Source organism: Plectropomus leopardus, chromosome 9 (genome assembly GCF_026936395.1).
Source record: "Plectropomus leopardus strain MGB_pleo_1.0 chromosome 9, ASM2693639v1, whole genome shotgun sequence".
Classification (NCBI taxonomy): Eukaryota; Metazoa; Chordata; class Actinopteri; order Perciformes; family Serranidae; genus Plectropomus; species Plectropomus leopardus.
Window position 1 is genome coordinate 24036580 of NC_142184.1, and position 18359 is coordinate 24054938.

The following is an 18359-nucleotide window of genomic DNA, read 5'->3' on the forward strand; positions in this document are numbered from 1 at the left end:
TTACGTTGTGGCCCATTTTGAAAGTTTTGTGACTGCTGCTCCTACAGTAGCAAGTTAACATACATGAGTCAGTTATAACAATCAAATGAAAGGATGTTTTGCTGCCTTTCATTTCTACTAGTTGACAGTTAACAGCTATAGACTGAGGAAAAAAATATTCATATACTGCTCTAAGGCTAGCACGGTAAGCTACCAGCAATTTTAAGGTTTCTTGTATGTTAATCAGTGCATGAGTTGATGTTGTTGAGCAATCAACCTTGAATTTCTATATGACAACTTTAACCATTCTATTTGTTTTTATTGGCTCCCTTGGATGACATACGCTTTAGTGATGATTGGATCTGATTGAGCGCTTAAAAATGTATATGACTTATGTGATCTGCAAATATTTCCTCATTTGAAGAAAAAAGGTGGTGGTTGCACTCCTGCAGCACTACACCCCAGTCAGGATGTTAAAACAAAACAATTAGCTAAAAGGGGCTTAAAAGCTGCAGTTAAGTAATAATTTGCTGTGAGCAACACCTTTCAGTCATACTAGAGTGATAATGGAGAAAATATTCATAATTTTGTAAAATTGAACTCAACCCAGCCCCTAATGGAAAGTATGACACACATGTATATGTGTATGCAATAGTGCACAGTACAGTGTGTTTGTCCTGTTTATGTGTGTGTGCCTTTATTTGCAGGATCAGTCTTTGTTAGAGTCACTGATTGCTACAAGGTTATGTGAGCTTGACTTCATTTAATCTGTGAAAGTAAATTTATTTTGCATCACTTGGCATTTAGGACATAGACAGCAGGGGAAGGGCCGTAACTATTTTAATGCAGCGACATAAAACCTATATTGACAGCTGTGTTTATTGACAGCACAGGGATAGTTAGATAGAGGCCCAATCAAGCCATTAAAGAGGTCAGAGTACGCCTATCAACACTGTACACAAAGCTGCGCTGTGAAACATCTTAGACGAGTGATTTTGAGATAAATATGTTAATAAAATATATGGAAATGAAAATGCACTGAAAGCAAAGGGGTGAATATAAATAAAGTGTTTACAGTACACACACTAAGTGGCCTACTATCTAATGAGAAGAGCTGACTTAAAATAAACTTTTATCTAAAAGAGAAAATGTCACTGAAAAAGTGCAGTTTGACTTGACTTCACATGCTCAGTGCGGCTGGATTACTTGTGTTTTTTTAAATTGAAACAGCAATCTTTTTTTTCCAGTGTAGGTTTTAGACATATCTCATATGACCCGCTTGCTCTGCTGCCTTTCACTGGGATAGATATGACATCTCGGTGACGTTCCCAGATAAATCACTTTTTGTAACAGTAGAAATGTTTTCTGTTGTGGCTTTTCATTTCACAAAAGACAGATGCCCTTCAGTTCTACACTCCACAACAGGGGTGAACAATGTGTCTTGTAGTTGTCAGGAGAAATGACAGCGAGATAATTGGTAGGGCACTCCCGTTTCATTTAAACCGAAACAAATAGGCTTCCAAAGAGAAATGTGCTTTAAAAAAGTAAAGCTTTGTTTTGTGCAGCTTATTATGCGGGCTCTGGAGTGAAATAATGAAGAGGAGTATTAACAGATTGAGCATTAAAAACAAATGCACATTCATTGCAGTTCATGAATATTCATGGCACTAATTCAAATAACCTTAGGCGACTGTTACGACTAATGAATATTTAAAACAGCTTGGTCACAGAGATTTGAACATTGCGTTACAGCTGACTTTCTGGGATCATCTTGTACAAGGGTAAACAATTAGGAATGGCAAAAACAGATTTCAGTGGTGATCAAAATACATCTGGAAAACAATATCTCATGTTGTCACATTAGTTACGGGCCATTGGTGCTCCAAAGGAGAACGTGATGACACGCAAAAGGACAACGAGGTGAGGAGCTGGCAATAATCAGGACTATTAGTTGATTAATCAATTAGTCAGTCAACTGAATATTAATTGACAACAATTTTGAAACTCTAAAACATTTATCAAGGAAAAATGCAAAATATTAGCTGGACAAAAAATATGAGAATGCTGCTTTTACTCTGTTTTGTATGATCTTCAGTTACACAGGGTAGAGATTTAACCCATTAAAAATGGATGGCCGCGGGTGATCATTGTTTGTATAAACCAGTACATGTATAGCTAAACTAAAACCATAATAGATAGAACATTTATTCATTTTTGCAACGGAAAGCTAAGGCTTCTGTCTCATGTGTCATCAATTTGTACACTTGTGATGTTGTCATTGCATTTTGTGTGGTGCAAACCATGCGAAATCTCGTGGTGGCACCAGAGGAATAAATGATGAATGAATTATTTTGGTCTATTGACCAAATTGGTTGGTTGGACCAAACATACATTTTAAAACTGTGACTTTGAGAATCTGTGATGCGCATATATCACTACTTTCTGACATTTTGTTGTATTCACTGATTAATAGAAAAAAAAATCCACAGTTTCATCAATAAAGAAAGTGTTCCTAAGTTGCAGCTCTAATCAGATCTGATTGATGATTGATGATCTGATGAAGTAAACTTGTCCTGTCCTCAAGTCTTTTAAACCAGCTCAGTCAAACAGCAGAAATAAAAAAAAAGCAGCCACAGCTCAACGACTAACAGAGCTGTTCTTACCCTCGGAGGGACAGGGAGCTGACTAAACATGTTTACATTTACCACGCTGGTTCTGAAAAAGCCCGGCACCCTCACATTCTGCAAGCAGGAGAATCCTGTCCTGCCCACTTAAAAGGGGGCCTCGGCTGCTTCCTTTGAGGGATCAGCGTGGTGACTCGTCCTCTTCGCCACCACCGCAACGCTAATTAGGCCCACCACAAAGCCAGCCTGTGGGGATAATGTCCCATTATTAGAGTCATTTGTTTCAATTAACCGCTCTGTGATTCTACAATAGCATGGCGCGGCCCAGTGCAAAGAAGCCATTACTCTCGACCAAAGAACCGCTGAGGTTTGGGACAAGAGTGTTTGTAAGAAGGTTACGGATACCTGCTCCTGCCAGCAGTGGTGCTGCCAGGCCTCACATACTGCCACAGTCACTGATGGGTTATTCTAGCACTTGTTCATTTTTTTTTAAGCGTTTAAAGACTTGTTTTTTCTGGAATTTGTGATTCTTTTTTTCCCTGTGCATTTCACTGAGGACTGATTGAAAGTTAGAACAGGGGATTGTTGACTCTAGGCTGTTCCGTTTTACATGCTGAGACCATTGTGGTGTGCTGAATTACTATTCTGCTACTGTATACTTACTGTATATGCTGCATGCCCCTCTAGCCATTTTTAGACTGCAATCAGGTTACTTTCTGAGCTTTCTTTTTTTCTCCCTCTCAGTTCATGCATTACTCTTGTAACTCCAAAACCCTTGTCATAGATTTGAGGAGTTTTAATCATCTATTTTCATCACTGAAAAAAGGAAACAGATTGCTTTGACAGCATCTACCCCTCCCCATCAGAGACTTGTGAAATAACAATTAATCTCGAGCCTTTATGGCCACCAACGAGCGACCCTTGATAATAGCTGTTTGTACTGTTTGTGCACTTGCATAGTGCTTTCTGTTGGTCACAGCTGGAGGCTAAAAGAGCCTACTGGTTGCAGGTTGCATAAGGCATGAGTATGAGAGAGATTATGACTGTGATTTGTTGCCTGATGTAAGAGGAATAAGAGATCGCGTTTGTATAAACGGCTTTGATGTCAGTTCTTCAATGATTCTTCAAGCTGCAAAAACATTGTGTCTGTAAAAATTAACTTCTTTTTTGAAACATCACTCACTCCTGATCATTTGCATATTGTTTTTTTTTTTTTTTTAGCAGCAGCGAGCTTCACTGTAAACTACCTCAATGCTTTTGGACACTTAACAGCAGCAGCACAAAGACGCTTATCAACTCTAAATGTTCCCGAATACAATATTTCAGAGCACTTTTAGGTCCTTTCAACACTAGATAATGGAAACTTCGATTGCTACCAAGAGGTTGCTGCCCTGTGATGCCTCTGTTGCCAGGCTTTCTCATTGGCTTTCTCCCCCCGCTGCGCAGATGTTTACAAAGAGACATCACCAGCTCACATTAAAGGGTTCAAGTTGTCCCCTCGGGCTGTTGCTATGGAAATAACCCTGCTATGATCGCTCATTCATGTTTGATTAATTGTTTTTTTCCTTTCTGTGCTGTTGCCTCTACAAAGACCTCATCATGGGAACATTTCATCTTGAAAACAAACAATAGAAAAAGATGTCCAATTCTGTTTTATTTGAGATATTCTCTCCTCCAGCACTTTGGACATTTTGGTGATAAGTCTTAGAAATTGTATCAGTGTTGTATTAATGTTAAGAAAGCCTTGCCTGCATAGCTATACAATTATAAAGACTTTTTAACATTTCGTTTCTCAGTTACCTGGACTGAAGCTAAGCATTTTGCCTTTTTCTCCTCTTAAATTGCACTGTGTAGTGCTGAGCTACAGCAACCCACTGGGGCCAATTAGGATGCCAGCAGAGCCAGGAAGTGCATAGCAGATGCTTTTGCCACTATTTATTAAAATCCAATCTGCGGGGGCCCCTCCAACAGCTCGTTAAACTACCGTTAATCTAATTAGCTCTCACTTGCCACTGTTTTCACCACATTACCAAATACAAGGGCCTCGACTTTGCAATTTAGGCTGATTAAGTAGGTCCAGTGCTGTTAGGCAGAGCTTGTAGGGAGGAGCTCCTCTGAGCTGTCAGTCATTTTCCAGAGTCAGATAAATCATGCAGCTTAGTTCAGCAATGGCTTTGGGCTCGAGGTTGAATTAAAATATTTGCAGTGGGAATATTGGTTGAAATCAAATCCACATTGCTAGCTCTGTAGTGCAAGCCTGCGTGTCTGAAAACACTAATGAAATACTCCACATCATAAAGAGCTAGTATATTTGTAATGGCATAGTACCAGAACTGGATACAAATTCCATAATGGGCTCTTTATGGATCAGGTTTGTGCGATTCCCACTGATGTCCTTTCATGTCTTTCAGATTGCGATCATGAATCTGCACTTCCGGTTCATTGTTGTTTGGGCCGGGCTGTATTTTTATTTGATGAGTGCTGCTCTCTGGAGCAAGTGCCTGGTTCTACTCAGAGATCTGTGCGGCGGCTTTGACATGCAGTCCTGCTCATTGCTTACAGATGGGCAGTCTGACATGGAGCCGCAATCGCTTCCAGATGACTCGGGCACGGTATATATTTTAAAACATATTTTAAACTATGAAGCCTTTATGGTGAACTAGATGAGAATATAAAAAGACAAGACTAAAACAGGAGTGATTGTAAAATAATTGACAGGTAGTGTAAAATATGAAGAATTTACAAGAACTTGTACTTAAAGTTGACTATCACTCATTGTGTAATATTCAAACAATTTTAACAAGCATCTTGAATTTTGGATCCCATCCATGACGTCTACAGGCAGTCTTAGTTTAGAGAAAGTTGAATCATTCAGATCTCAAACAGCTTTGTTTACATTCTCATTGTGCCTGCCAACATTTTGTAAGGCCGCAATCTTGACAGCGTTACACACAGGGGCACTTTGAAATGTGAGGTGAAAGCGATATCTAAATAACAACGAAACGCATGTAATAAAAAACGAAATGTAAGCCTACATGATCCCCTACCCTAATTATGGAAAGTTAACAAAGACTTGCTCTTACTCTAACTCAAAACCCACTTCTGGCATTTATTCTTTTCTGCTCCAAAATCATCAGATCATATAGTCAAGTCAAAAAGACTTGCATCATGTTGTAATTCTCTTCAAATACATGATGATGGAAAAACTTTGGATTGTATTCATCATTTATCATACATTTCTTCACTGCGTGCACAAGCTGCAGCTAACAAGTGGATGGATGATTCAGTTGACAAACATGCTTTCACATTTTTTAAACCTGCTAACTTTGTAGCCACTCATGAAAGACATGGGACACAATAACTTTGTGCTCTCGCATTTTTGTTGCACTACACAACGTTCGGGAACCCGCTTTTCCTTTAAGGCTGCGAGTTATAGCTGGTGGGGAAAACTGCAGAAAATTATATATGGCATCTTGAAATTACATTATTCTCACTGCTGCTTCTCTAACCATGGCCATTTATCTATTTATAAACCCACAAAGGCTTAGAGTCTGTAACAGCTGCACTAAGCTGTGCTTCTCTCCAGTATGCTGCCGCAGAGAGGTCCGTGCTTGTACTGTTAAAGAGATTTATTCCACTGTATCAAATACACACTTTTTGCAAATGTAAAATTCACTCTCAGCAAAAAAAGATTGAATATTGGACTTAGATTCATCATTTAAAGCTACAAGAGGTAACCTTTATTTCTAAAAAAAAAACAAAAAACAAAAACAAAAAATGATTTGTCTTATTTTACCCTGGTCTATGTGTCAAATGGATGCAAATTTGTAAGGCATTAAGTGGTGGTGGGTATGAACTGTGTTCTGTGTTTAGGTCTTGTCAGACATACAAATTAGGTATGGCCTGATTAAACAAACATGGCCAGAAGAATTCTTGGTAGAGGAACAGCTCTTGGTCCAAGTCAGGTCAGCCTCACCCTGATGCCAGCTCTCCTACCTCTCTTCGTCTGACTCTTTGGGTTTTGTTTTCCCATTCTGGTCTGACTGGCCACTTGGCATATGCCATTGGTAGGGATCCTCTCCCAGTCTGCTGCATTCAGGCCAAAGCCCACACAACTTTTTGTGATGCTGATAAGTGCTTCTCTATCGGAGAAAAGTCGTCTTTCATCAACCATTTATTTTGTTACCTAAACGTATCTAAACTACTACCGTTTCAGAAAAAAACCGTGACTGTGTCTTACAATTGGTTTTGTGATGTCAGCACGTAATTTTGACACATTTTGCGACCACCACATAATGCTTTGTAAGAGGTTGTGTCCATTTTATGTATTTTTCTGACATTGTTGCATATTTGCTAAAACTTTCACTATATCCTGACAGAAGTACATGAGACTGATAATCTTTGAAAAAATCTTGTTGCTCTGGTTCCTCCAAGAACTAATGCCATTTGCAAGAATCCACTGTGCATGAGGAAAACAGACGGCCTTTTTCTGTGAAAGAATAAGCAAGTCTTTTGCTGTCTGTCTTCTGTTACATTGTCTCTGCTGTGTATACTAATGTTGTCTAAGGAGGGATGGGCACTTTTTTCATTGCTGGTTGTTTTTCAGCCATTGTTTGCAAAGCGCCTCCTGAAACTGCAAGCTGTAGATATTCATCTTGAATTAAGTGAGAGTATGTGCAGGTGAGGGGGCTGTGCAGAGTGTGCATGAGCAGTGATTAACAGTTGTATTAGAGATTCATCCTGGCTCTGATTGGTTGTTTTTATTCAGGCCCCGTAGATTCTTGCAAATGCCATAAGGAGCACTGGGAGGAGCCAGAGGAATATGATTTTTTTTACAGATAAACTTTGTCATGTATTACTGTCAGGATGTAGTGACACTTTCAGCAAATATGTCAAAATTTACTGATGTTTTTTTAATGGAAAAGGTAACATGAAGTCAGTCAAGTAAGATCCTTTTTTTACTGCATTATTTTGTCCACATCAGTCTTCTAATGTTGCAGTGCTGCTCCCTTTAATACTGTCACTAATTAACTTTAATTCTATGAGTAACTTGATGGTTGGCCAAAATTAACTTGTCTGTTGTTGTTTTGTTTGCTGCCTGCAAGCCGGTGCCTGAGATGGTTTATGAGATAAAGAAAGACTACATTTAACTCTCTCTGAGTCTGACTGCCGAATGTTTTAAAGCAACTTACTCAAGAGAATCATAGAAAATGATGGAAATTCAATTTCTGAAATTCTGTTACTGCCACTTGTGACTGCAGGGGGTACTACTTAGTAAAAGAAACATAAACTTTGTTGGAAATCAGTCGGTCACTTGTTGCCCACTCCCAATATAATAGCTGTTTACTCAACAGTAAACTGTAACATGAGATTATGTTATGAATCATTATCTTGCGTCACTGCTGACAGCTGTATTGTTGGACCACTGTAATTTTCACATCTTTGCATTGTGGCATTGTTTGCAGAAAGTAGTGTTCATACGGTGGATGCTTCTTTTCTCTGTATTGGGAACTTTTGAGACAACTATAGAGCATGAACACAGTTTAGATTCTCAACTAAAATGCGATGCATACAGTATACACTCTAAGAAATAAGGGTTTTTCCTGAAGAGCTGAGGTTCTCTCCAGAAATATTTCCTTCTGCAGATCCCCTTTGTAGAATAAAGTGTGCTTCAAGGGTTCTTTGTAAAACTAAGGGTGTCATTAGTAACCCCTTTCACCCTAAGAACTCTTTTCGGAAGACAGAGTTCCTCAAGGATTATTTAAAGTGAGATTTTTTGCCAACACTGCACCATTGAAGTAGTAAAGGCTGTAGCAGTAATGATTTCAAAACCAAAAATGTAAGTGCTGTGGGTTCTCTCTAGCCCTTTAGGAGCCACATGAGGCTGAATATGGTTCCCAACTCCCCAAGCTAACCTGTTAAACTAACATGATTAGTTAGAGATCTAAGTATTATCTAATACTATTTTTAGAGTTCACCTGGTGGGTTCTAGATGAAACCCATTGGAATATAAAAAGGTTCTGGGTAGAGCCCCTCAGGTGGGTTCTTGTTAGCACCTTCAGAAGGTGGAAAGGCAGAATCCTTTGAAAGAGTTCCTAGGTAGAACTTCAAGGTTCTACAAGGAACCAGAAAGGGTTTCCCCCATGGGGCCAAGCTGAATACCGTACATGGTTCCAGTTCCAGTTCAATATGTACTGCAAGTCATAAGCTCTTATCATGCCTCTTGAAAAACATACTACAAGTTCATTCTTCAGATCACATTTAGCCAGTTCAGTACTGAGAAAAGCGATGTTAAATGTGATCTCATTATTGAAAAAGTCCCCTAGTTAAAACCACTTTTGCTGGCTTTTTTCCAGTCGGTCATTGATCAAAGATTATTTCACTACCAATCTCTGATTGATGTTCTTGAACTGCTGTTTTAAAGAGCCTCTTCTGTATCACAGTCAGCGGCTGAGTGGTGCTTGTACTTCATTCTTCAGGCCAGTGCACACTCAGACAACATTTCCCTGCAAAAACTAGCATGTAAAAATGGATTTATCGTGTATTCTCTGTTGATGCTTGCACCGTCAACTAACTCTGTCCCACAAACACACTGAAAGCCAGCGTTGTGTGTTTATTTCCATTTTACAGTTGTTTGGCTCGAAATTTACAGAAGTGTTATAGACTTTAGAAGTGAATGGTATTCTGATTTGATTTGGTGTTGTGCTCTGCATCATGCTTTTGGCATAATGACCATCACTGTAAAGAGAAGAGTATCTGTGCATCACCTCTGAGTAGTTCCTTTTTGTTTTTATGGCCTTTTGAAATCGATTCGCCATGCAGCACTCTCCACTCTGCTGTTCAGTGTACATGACGATGATGATGATGATGCATATATTCAGGAGGCTGCAATTGGACAAACACTTTAATACTCTCTCATACTATTACCTTATTTTATTGTCTAATTTTCATGTCTCTTAAACTGTGTCAGTCTCTGCATCTGCGCCCGTCCTTTTTGTTATCAACTCTCTTCTCTCTACATCACTCCACCTCCCCTCCTTTTATCGGCTCTCTCTACATCAACTCTCTCTCTCTCTCTCTCTCTTCCTTTGCATCTCACTCTCTCCACTCCTCTCGCACTCTCTCTCACTTCCTCATTCTCCCTCCCTCTCTATCTCCCCCTCTCTCTCTGCTGTTTTGATAGTGACGCAGTTATCAGGCTGTCAATTCTAATCTTGTCTTGCCAGTGCAGTGCTGCCCATTCAGAATTACAGCTACCCCCCCTCCTCCCTATCTGTCTCCCCACATCCACCACCCCTCAGACAACAGAAATGCTGATGGGATGAGCAGGCTGAGGCTGACACTATAGTTCAGAGTTTTGCTAGTAAACTATAAACCTGTGTACAAAATATATTTAGACTCCACTGCTGTGTACAGGACATGGTGGTCTTACCTAGCAACAGCTGCGTGCTGTTTTTGGCAGTTTCTACTTTGTGGTTTTTAAATTGTTGCTGAAGTTAATTTGTTTTTCAGCATCAGTCTCAATCTCTTCTGCCATATTGTGCAGAGAAGAGCAGCATCCATTAACTAAAGAGAAAATTATATTTTGTTCTAAGGCTGTCAAATGATTCACTTTTGAAATTGCTATTAATCACAGAATTTCAATAGTTAATTGAGATTAATCACATTTTTAATCACATTTTCAATTCCATTATTTTTTTTACATTTGAATATTGACAAGGTAAAGCAATTCTTACCAGACTGTCTTGATAAGGAATCAAATTACAGCAAAAACTGCATTGGACGTGCAGTGGCATGTCTGTAGAGGGGAGACTAATGGGTATCCATAGAACCCATTTTCATTCAGATATCTTGAGGTCAGAGGTCAAGGGACATCTGTGAAATGTCCATGTCATTTTTACAATGCCAAAATATAGCCTAAATTTGGAGCGTTAAGGTTAGCATGTTGTAGTTGTTACAGCTGGATTCATTGGGTCTTCTAGTTTCATATGATATCAGTATGATCACTCTAGTTTAAAAATCAGTCCGGTATGGCCTCTTAAAGGCAGGACTGTCCGCCAGCGATTAACGCGATTTAAAAAAATAAACGCACTGTGTACGGACCTTAATGCGATTAACGCGTTAAGGCAGGCAGCCCTATTTTGTACCTTTTATACCTCACATTGACCATCAATGATTTTTTTACACAGACCAAAATGTATAAGGTGCACTAAGTTCAAAACTGTCATGTGCCAAAAGCTATTTGCTCAGGTTCAAGATGTCATTTAGTTTATCTTTAATTAGAAAGTTGCTTGTTTAAATTAAAATGATGCTTATTTTTGAAAAAAAAAAAGATTATTAAGGCAGGGTTTTTGGCTGCTTGTGTTTGGACATCTAACATTTTAGGTTTGTTTGTTTTTTGCTAAAACCCCAGTCAGTGTGTCAGATTTAGTGGTATCTAGTGGTGAGGTTGCAGATTGCAGCCATTTTAAACTTGTCCCCCTGTGCAAAGTGAGTAGGAGAACTACAGTGGCAGATGCAAAAACTGTCAGTGTGCAGTTTATCAATGCAATGCATATGCTATCCTGTTAATCTATCTTCTTTGCTGCTTTTTATCCAAAATGTTTGGGTTTGCCCACAAGCTATGACAGTTGGACCGCACCAGAGACTGACGCATGTACTAACAGTCACAGTTTTAAACATGTGGTTAACATTGTGTAACAGTCACAGAAATAAGATCAAAGTAGTTAGTGTGGTTTAAATCAAGTACGTTTCTTAAATTATGTAGCTTACATAATGTGATGTAGCACTCAATATGTGATAATAATAAATAAATCAGCCTGAATTTTTTAAAAATGGCCCTTATTATTATGTCCTCAAAGTTTTAAAAATCACTAATAGCCAAATTCCAGAGTTATTTGACCCTTTGTTCATGTGCACGAGCTAGAGACTGAGCAGTTTGGAATAAAGAAAACGCTACTTTGCTTGTGGATGATCTGGATAATATTATACTTGTAAGTAAAACATTTTTTTTTGCTTCATGCGCCATATGAATGAAAAAGGGGAAAGATGGTTGATTTTTCCTGTGGATATCTGGCCAAAGGTGACAAAATTACATCATGTCACATTATGATATCTCCAGCACAACTACAGCTACACAGGACAGGAGATAAACCTCCAACAGCCTAAAATACGAATGGTAAACTTCAGGATCTGCTGTCGACACATCAGAATCAAAGAGCTACTTTACAGACTCACCATTTTGCATCGACAGTCACACGGGTAGAAATCCATTGGAGAAGAGGACCAGATACCAATCTTTCCTCTGACAGTATCAGAAAATAGTCCAGAATGCAATGCAGCCACAAGATGTTCAGTTATGAATAAGGGATGTGACTCTCTCCTTTTTTTCCTCAACTGACAACAACAGCTGTCATAATCATTACTGTTCTGCACCTGCATGAGAAAAATGATGAAAACAAGCTTGATATTGTATAGTGGATATGTGGTGGGTATTTGTTTATCCACCAGCAATAATTTGTAAAGCCAGCAAGTAAAATCACTGTGATGAATATAATTTTGATGGAAGAAAAGAGGGAAAAAAGTAACCACTGGTTCCAATATTTGAGTAATTTTATCCACATAATAGCCAGTATCAGATATGCAATTTTTCTGGTCATGTAAACTCCACAGAGCCACTATGACAAAGAATATCATTTCATACAAAGAAACTAAATATTAATCTTCAGAAATCTGCTATCAGCAATCAAAAAATCTGTCCATAGGGTATTAAAAAAATGTTACAAAAGAGTTCTCTAATTTAGCTTAAAAATAAGGTCACTGTAAAACAGAAGTTGACCTGAAAACTAGTTTAAGGTCCGGTGTGTAGGATTTAGTGGCATCTAGTGGTGAGGCTGCAGAACTGAAATTTGTCCTGTTATAAAATAAAGCGCTAGAGAGTCCCAAAAGGGCCAAGTATGGGCGTTTGGTGGGTGGATGAGTCCAATGAACTCCCAACTTTCACCAGTGGAGCCCAGTGTTTGTCAAATCATGATGTTGTTCTCTAAACCTAACCACATGCTTTTGTTGCACAAGGAAATTAACGTCAAACAAAAGTGTTTTACTTACATCGTAAATTTATTTTGAAAAAGCCTGTGTGCCTGCAACAAGCAGAAATTGCATTTCCTTTAAAAATTGTATTTTGAAAAATCATAATGCAGTAGGGTACCTACTGCGTCATATTTAGACGTGAATGTCCACAGACAAAGCTGCAATATTTGATGATTTGGGATGACAAAGTGTTTGGAATATTATGGCAAATGGACCTGTACAACACTTTTATAGTAATTTTTGACCACTCAAAAGAGCTTTCACTCTACAAGTCACATTCAGCCATTCATACACTGGTGGCAGAGGCTACCGAAAAAGGTGCCACCTGCCACTCAGTAATCAGTCACATACACACTCACACACTTATGGGGCAGTTATCAGGAGCATTTTGGGTTCAGTATATTGCCCAAGGATACTTCAGGAGCCAGGGATTAAACCCCCAACCCTGTGATTAGAGAACAACTCACCCTACCTCTGAGCCACAGCTGGCCCTATTATATGTCTACCACTAAATCCTACACACTGGATCTTTAAAAAAAAGAGCACTTGTATAAGCAGTAAAACTTGATAAAGGAGCTGAAAACAAGATGATTTATCTCTTTAGTATGATCAATATTATGGCCTCTAGTTCCCACATATAGATGCCCAGCAGAGATTCCAACTCGCTTTCCACATGAAACAATAAACAGATGAGTGTTGAGTTGTATTATTTACCATGTTTGAATGTTGATGGTTGTTGGTTGATTTTCGTGGTCCAGTCTGAAGACAATAGTGATGATAATCCAAAAATATAACATAAAACTTGAAACAAACAAAGCAGTTGAAAAACTGTGTGCTGGTGTCCTCTTGAGCTGAATACCTTACTAATTGATGACACCTGGGACACTGTCCTAATTATCCCAAGTCCATATGTGAGTCAAGGCTTCAAAATAAGAGCACTTACAAAAATAAAAGTGGAAAAAAAATCTACTTCTCACCTAACCATCTGTGTAAACTAAGTCATAGATCAAAAACATATAAACAAAAATGGCTCCTACAATGAAGGTTATAATCCTTGCTCATATTCACTGTAGATATGTTAAATATATCATATTTATGATGTTATGATATACATTGTTTTGCTTCTTAAAATGGGGACATTTGAGAGTTGTGTGTGACAGTCAACTCTTAAGAAAATGTTAAGTAAAATCAAGGCAAGTTTAGGATGCCCGGTGGCTCAGTTGGTAAAACAGGTGCCCTATGTGGAGAGGTGGTATCCTTGTCCCATTGCTGCATGTCGTCCTCTCTCTCTCCCCCTTTCACGCTACATCTGTCCTATCCAATAAAGGCAATAAAAGCACCAAAAAGTACCCCCCCCCCGCCCAAAAAAAAAAAAGACAAGCTTTCCTTTGATATTTTTTAATTGGCCTTTCACCATAAAGTTCACACCCACTCTTTTTTTTCTATCAAAGGTCTTCTGGGAAATGTAGGGCAACCACTGACAGATATATGTTGATAAGATGGGCTGAGAGAAAATGAGAGCAAATTAAAAACTCCAGATTGATTATGTATCTAACAGTATCTAAGGGTGCTTTTTCCCCTTCTTCTGCATGTTGAGCCATCTGTATTCTTTTCAGTTTGTCAGTTTCATTGATATGTCATCTGGCATCCTATAAGTTCACAAACATGAATCTTGAACAATAGGAGAGGAAAATAGATAAAGAAATGAAATAATATGCCCCTTGTTCTCCTGGCTGATTGCATGTAGCTGTGAGCTGTTGTGTGTCATCGCTCTTTCCTTTGTATGAATACATGTGAATTTTCCTGCTGATTATTTAGCCTTCTTTTTTTCCCTATTTTGTCATTCCATTAGCTCTACCTTCAGTTTATTCTATTTTCACTTCAAAGGCTTGAGTGGAACAGATGTCGTTTCAAATGCCTGTCTTCTGCCTCATTGCCTAAAAGTGAGGGATGATTATTTTTTAATGAAACCAGGCGTACTCGCACAAAAAAAATGAATATTACCTGTAAGCTGTGAAATAGACAAGCAATACTTTCGCATCACCCTGAATGAGAACATCCATTCATTTCCACACACCACAAAAGCCATTTTGAAGTTTTTCTTTAGCTGCCAAATGTGCTCCTGGACCTTGAATTTTGATTAGTTTAATTTCATGCTGTGTAGAATACAGTGTGTTGTTTGGCTGCGAATGCTTTGCTGAAACAATGCGATTTTCAAAGGCAGTCATTTCCCGTTTTCCAATTGACAGTTAAAGGCGAAAACATGGCTGTTGCTTAATCCCGTGATAAGTATGCATTAGATGGATGTGAACGTCTTTAAATGTCCTCAAGTTGCTGTTTGATACTCACGCAGGGACAAATCTTTTTCATGGTTTGTTCTCCCCCCTGCTGAGTTTTAACACTGAAACCCAGGATCAGTGGATTATGAAAGGGAACGTTCAAAGCTGTTTAAAATTTCTAAAATGCAACCTGATGAAATAGGAACTTGGCCTTGGAGATGGGCTGCCTTTGCCAAAAAAAAAAAGAAAAAAAAGCTCCCTTCACTCAAAGCAACATTTGAGTAACTCTTCATAACTCCTCGACTGTAAATAGCGCACATAAATATCCTTCATTTGACATAACACCAATGTAAATCATTATATATTCAGTATGTCATTATATCTTCTATTATATTTGTGGAAATTGGATTGTTATTTCCTGCCTTTATAGCAACTGCGAAATCAGGTTAACTGATGTTCCACTGATACTAATGGCAACATCAAGCCATCACTTCTTCCTCGCCATCCTCCCTCAGCTGCACCTCCTCTCTCTCTCTCTCTTTTTCCTTATCTCTCTCTCTCTCCCCACTCCCTTCCTCTCCCTCTTTCTCCCATGCTTGATGTGTTCTCTCCTCAGCAAAGAAGGCAATTTCCATATAGAATCACAACCAGGATCAGGTGACCTGGATTTGACTCCCCGTCAAAGCCCTGCACAGAAAATGAAAATGTATTCATGTGTATTGGATCGAGTACATCACACAGATGTGAGCCGTTTTTGCCTCCTGAAAATGGAGTGAGATTGCAGTGTGTTATTGTTGACAAACCAACTGGGTACATCCTATAAAAAATATCGATTTAATCCTTTTTTTATAGCATCCTCCAAAAGTGGAGTTGAATACTTTGTGATCTACATGAAAGAGACAAAATAAAGATCGAAAGGAAATCCAAAAAAATGTTCATGACTAAAACGATTTAACCACTGATAAAATAGTAATGTCAGATTTTAATTAGCCTGCTATCCCATGTTTGCCCCCCCCCCAACACCCCAGAGGCTAACCTGTCTGACTGACATCCTGTTAGTCTTCATTCATCCATGTCCGTAAATTGATCTATTTTCTCTTCTCAGAACAAGCTGTGGCTGCTCTTCGCAGAACTCTGCTGCTTTTTCTCTGTTAATCTAATGCTCCGTTTGGCTATTTCAATGAGCGTCATGTGCACAGTGGTTAATGCTGAGGTTTTAAACATATTTAACCTTGCAAAAATCTAGAGTGCCTTATCTACTAAGTGCTTCATGCCCAATAAATACACTGCATACTGAAATACTCCTCAGGTTCTGTGGAAGCTGCAGCAAAAGAGTTATTTTCATCAACTGATTTATGACCAGCAATGTCTTTGTCTCTTTTCTCTCTCCCTCCCTCTCCATCCCTCTTTCTGCCTCCAGATAAGCAGTGAGAAGCGAGCCTCAGCGGAAATGATGAAGCCCAAACCCAAACCTCAAAAGAAGAAGAAGAAGAAGGACCCAAACGAGCCGCAGAAACCTGTGTCGGCCTACGCGCTCTTCTTCAGAGACACCCAGGCGGCCATCAAGGGCCAAAATCCCAATGCTACCTTTGGGGACGTCTCCAAGATCGTGGCCTCCATGTGGGACAGCCTAGGAGAGGAACAGAAGCAGGTACGAAACATGTCTGGAGTACCTGAAAAGTGAAAATAAATAGTTCTAATTTGGAGGTGAACTGTCTCTTTAAATGGAAAGACTACTATCACCTCACATGTAAAACATTTTTGCACAAATACGTTCTATTTTTACACAGAAAGTGTTTGATATCTAAAGGAACCAGTGCATGTGCACATGCATCCACACGCACTCTCTCACACATACTACAGTCTCATGCACACATTCTGGTCCAGCCAGTAGATGGCATGTGTGCTGCAGCAGGCGAGCAGCCTTTCCCTGGCATTATGTGCTGTGTAATTACCAGAACATTGCTGTGAGATACAGCTCACCTTAATGAGCTAGTTCTTCTCTTTCTAAAGATAATCCATCCGTTTATCCCAACTCCCCTGACTCTCATAAAAATGATTTTCTTTCTAAATTTAATTCAAGCAAAGGGAGGAGGGGTGAGGGTGGGGGTGGGGTGTGTGTGTGTGTGGAGGTGGGGATGGGGTGGGGGGGGTTGTGCTGCAGCAGCAGCTGTAAAACAGTCTGAGACTAACAAAGTTGGACATTTTACAAGCAAGAAATGGTCAATATGAAACAAATATAATTGCACCTAGGGAGATTTCAGCAGTTTAGACCAGGTATTTTATCCAGTATCTAGATCACTCATACCTACATGCACATGCACACCTTCAAAAACAAACATTCAGATATAAATACACACAGAGACACAATGCCTCAATGGTGTTCTGCTTGTTTCCAAATTTCACAATGCTAAGGCCTCTCCTGAGTTTTTCTCAGCAGTGTAGTGTCTATCAAAAAGGGTTTTCCAAAAATATAGTGGAAAAAAGTGAAAACCATCCTCTTTGCCAAAACAAAACTCCCACAATGCTCCAGGCACAGGTACGGTCCACACTTCCTGTGTCCCTCCAGCCTCCAGAGCTGATGCCTCCACACCATGCATCTTCATTGGCCCTCTGACAAGCAGGGATGTGTGAAGTTCTCATTTCCACTCTCTTTATTTATATCTCTCGCCTGCTATTTTGATCCTGCCTAGAATACAGAATTAGTGATTCCCCCCCCCTCACTTTTGCCTCGTCCTTGGATTTAGCTGAAGGGCATCTCGGCTATCCAGGAAGAATCCTCTATTGTTTTTGTAGCTATTTAACGTCATCTACAGCTCAGCAGTAATAGGTAGGAAATGTTAATGATGGTGGAGTTATAGGAGGTCATGGTGTTTTGTGTGATGGGTGTGTCTCTTGGGATGTGGAAGGTTTACTTTTCAAAAACGATACCGTGTAAAGACAGTATTCTAGTATTCTATTTTAGACGCCATGTATTTAAAAGTACCATGATTTCTAAACTTTTTTCATCTAGGTGTGGAGCATCTGTTCTGTGTCATGCACATCAAGCACACCGAAACATTTATCTACATCCACCATTTTTCTACAGTAGTCCAGACAGCCGTCATAGTTCGCAGCTGCTCTGCAATGAGCTGCGTTTAAAAACACAATTTTTTTCAAACATGAAAACATGAATTTATTCAGTGCTCTTACTGGTGTAATCACCTTGTTTTGGAGAGGAAGAGACATAACAAAGACGAAAAAGCGTTAGCACACATCAGCAAATGCTGGGCCAGAAGCCCTCCTGTGACAAGTCAAACAGCGATAAAGAAACAGATTTTTTTTAAATGTGAAACTGCTTTATTCTGTTTTTTTTTTTTTGTTTGGTTGGTTGTTTTTTTGTTTTTTT

At 39.2% G+C, this 18359-nt stretch overlaps 1 protein-coding gene and 1 long non-coding RNA gene across 4 annotated transcripts in view; one reads left to right on the top strand and one right to left on the bottom strand.

The window, feature by feature from the left end:
* Window positions 1–18359, top strand: part of LOC121947313 (TOX high mobility group box family member 2-like) — a 96160-nt gene that overhangs the window by 69840 nt on the left and 7961 nt on the right. For both annotated transcript variants that reach the window (XM_042492299.2, XM_042492302.2), the window contains one exon: window positions 16392–16622. In XM_042492299.2, the coding sequence (XP_042348233.1) occupies window positions 16392–16622 (231 nt within the window). The remainder of the gene's footprint in view (window positions 1–16391; window positions 16623–18359) is intronic.
* On the bottom strand, window positions 1182–13568 carry LOC148188743 (uncharacterized). 2 transcript variants are annotated; one of them, XR_015777530.1, is made up of 3 exons: window positions 13407–13568; window positions 11841–12038; window positions 1182–2849 (listed from the first exon to the last, which is right to left on the bottom strand). It is a non-coding gene; the product is annotated as an uncharacterized LOC148188743 (long non-coding RNA). The 2 variants fall into 2 exon arrangements; XR_015777529.1 differs by lacking the exon at window positions 1182–2849 and adding an exon at window positions 9221–9488.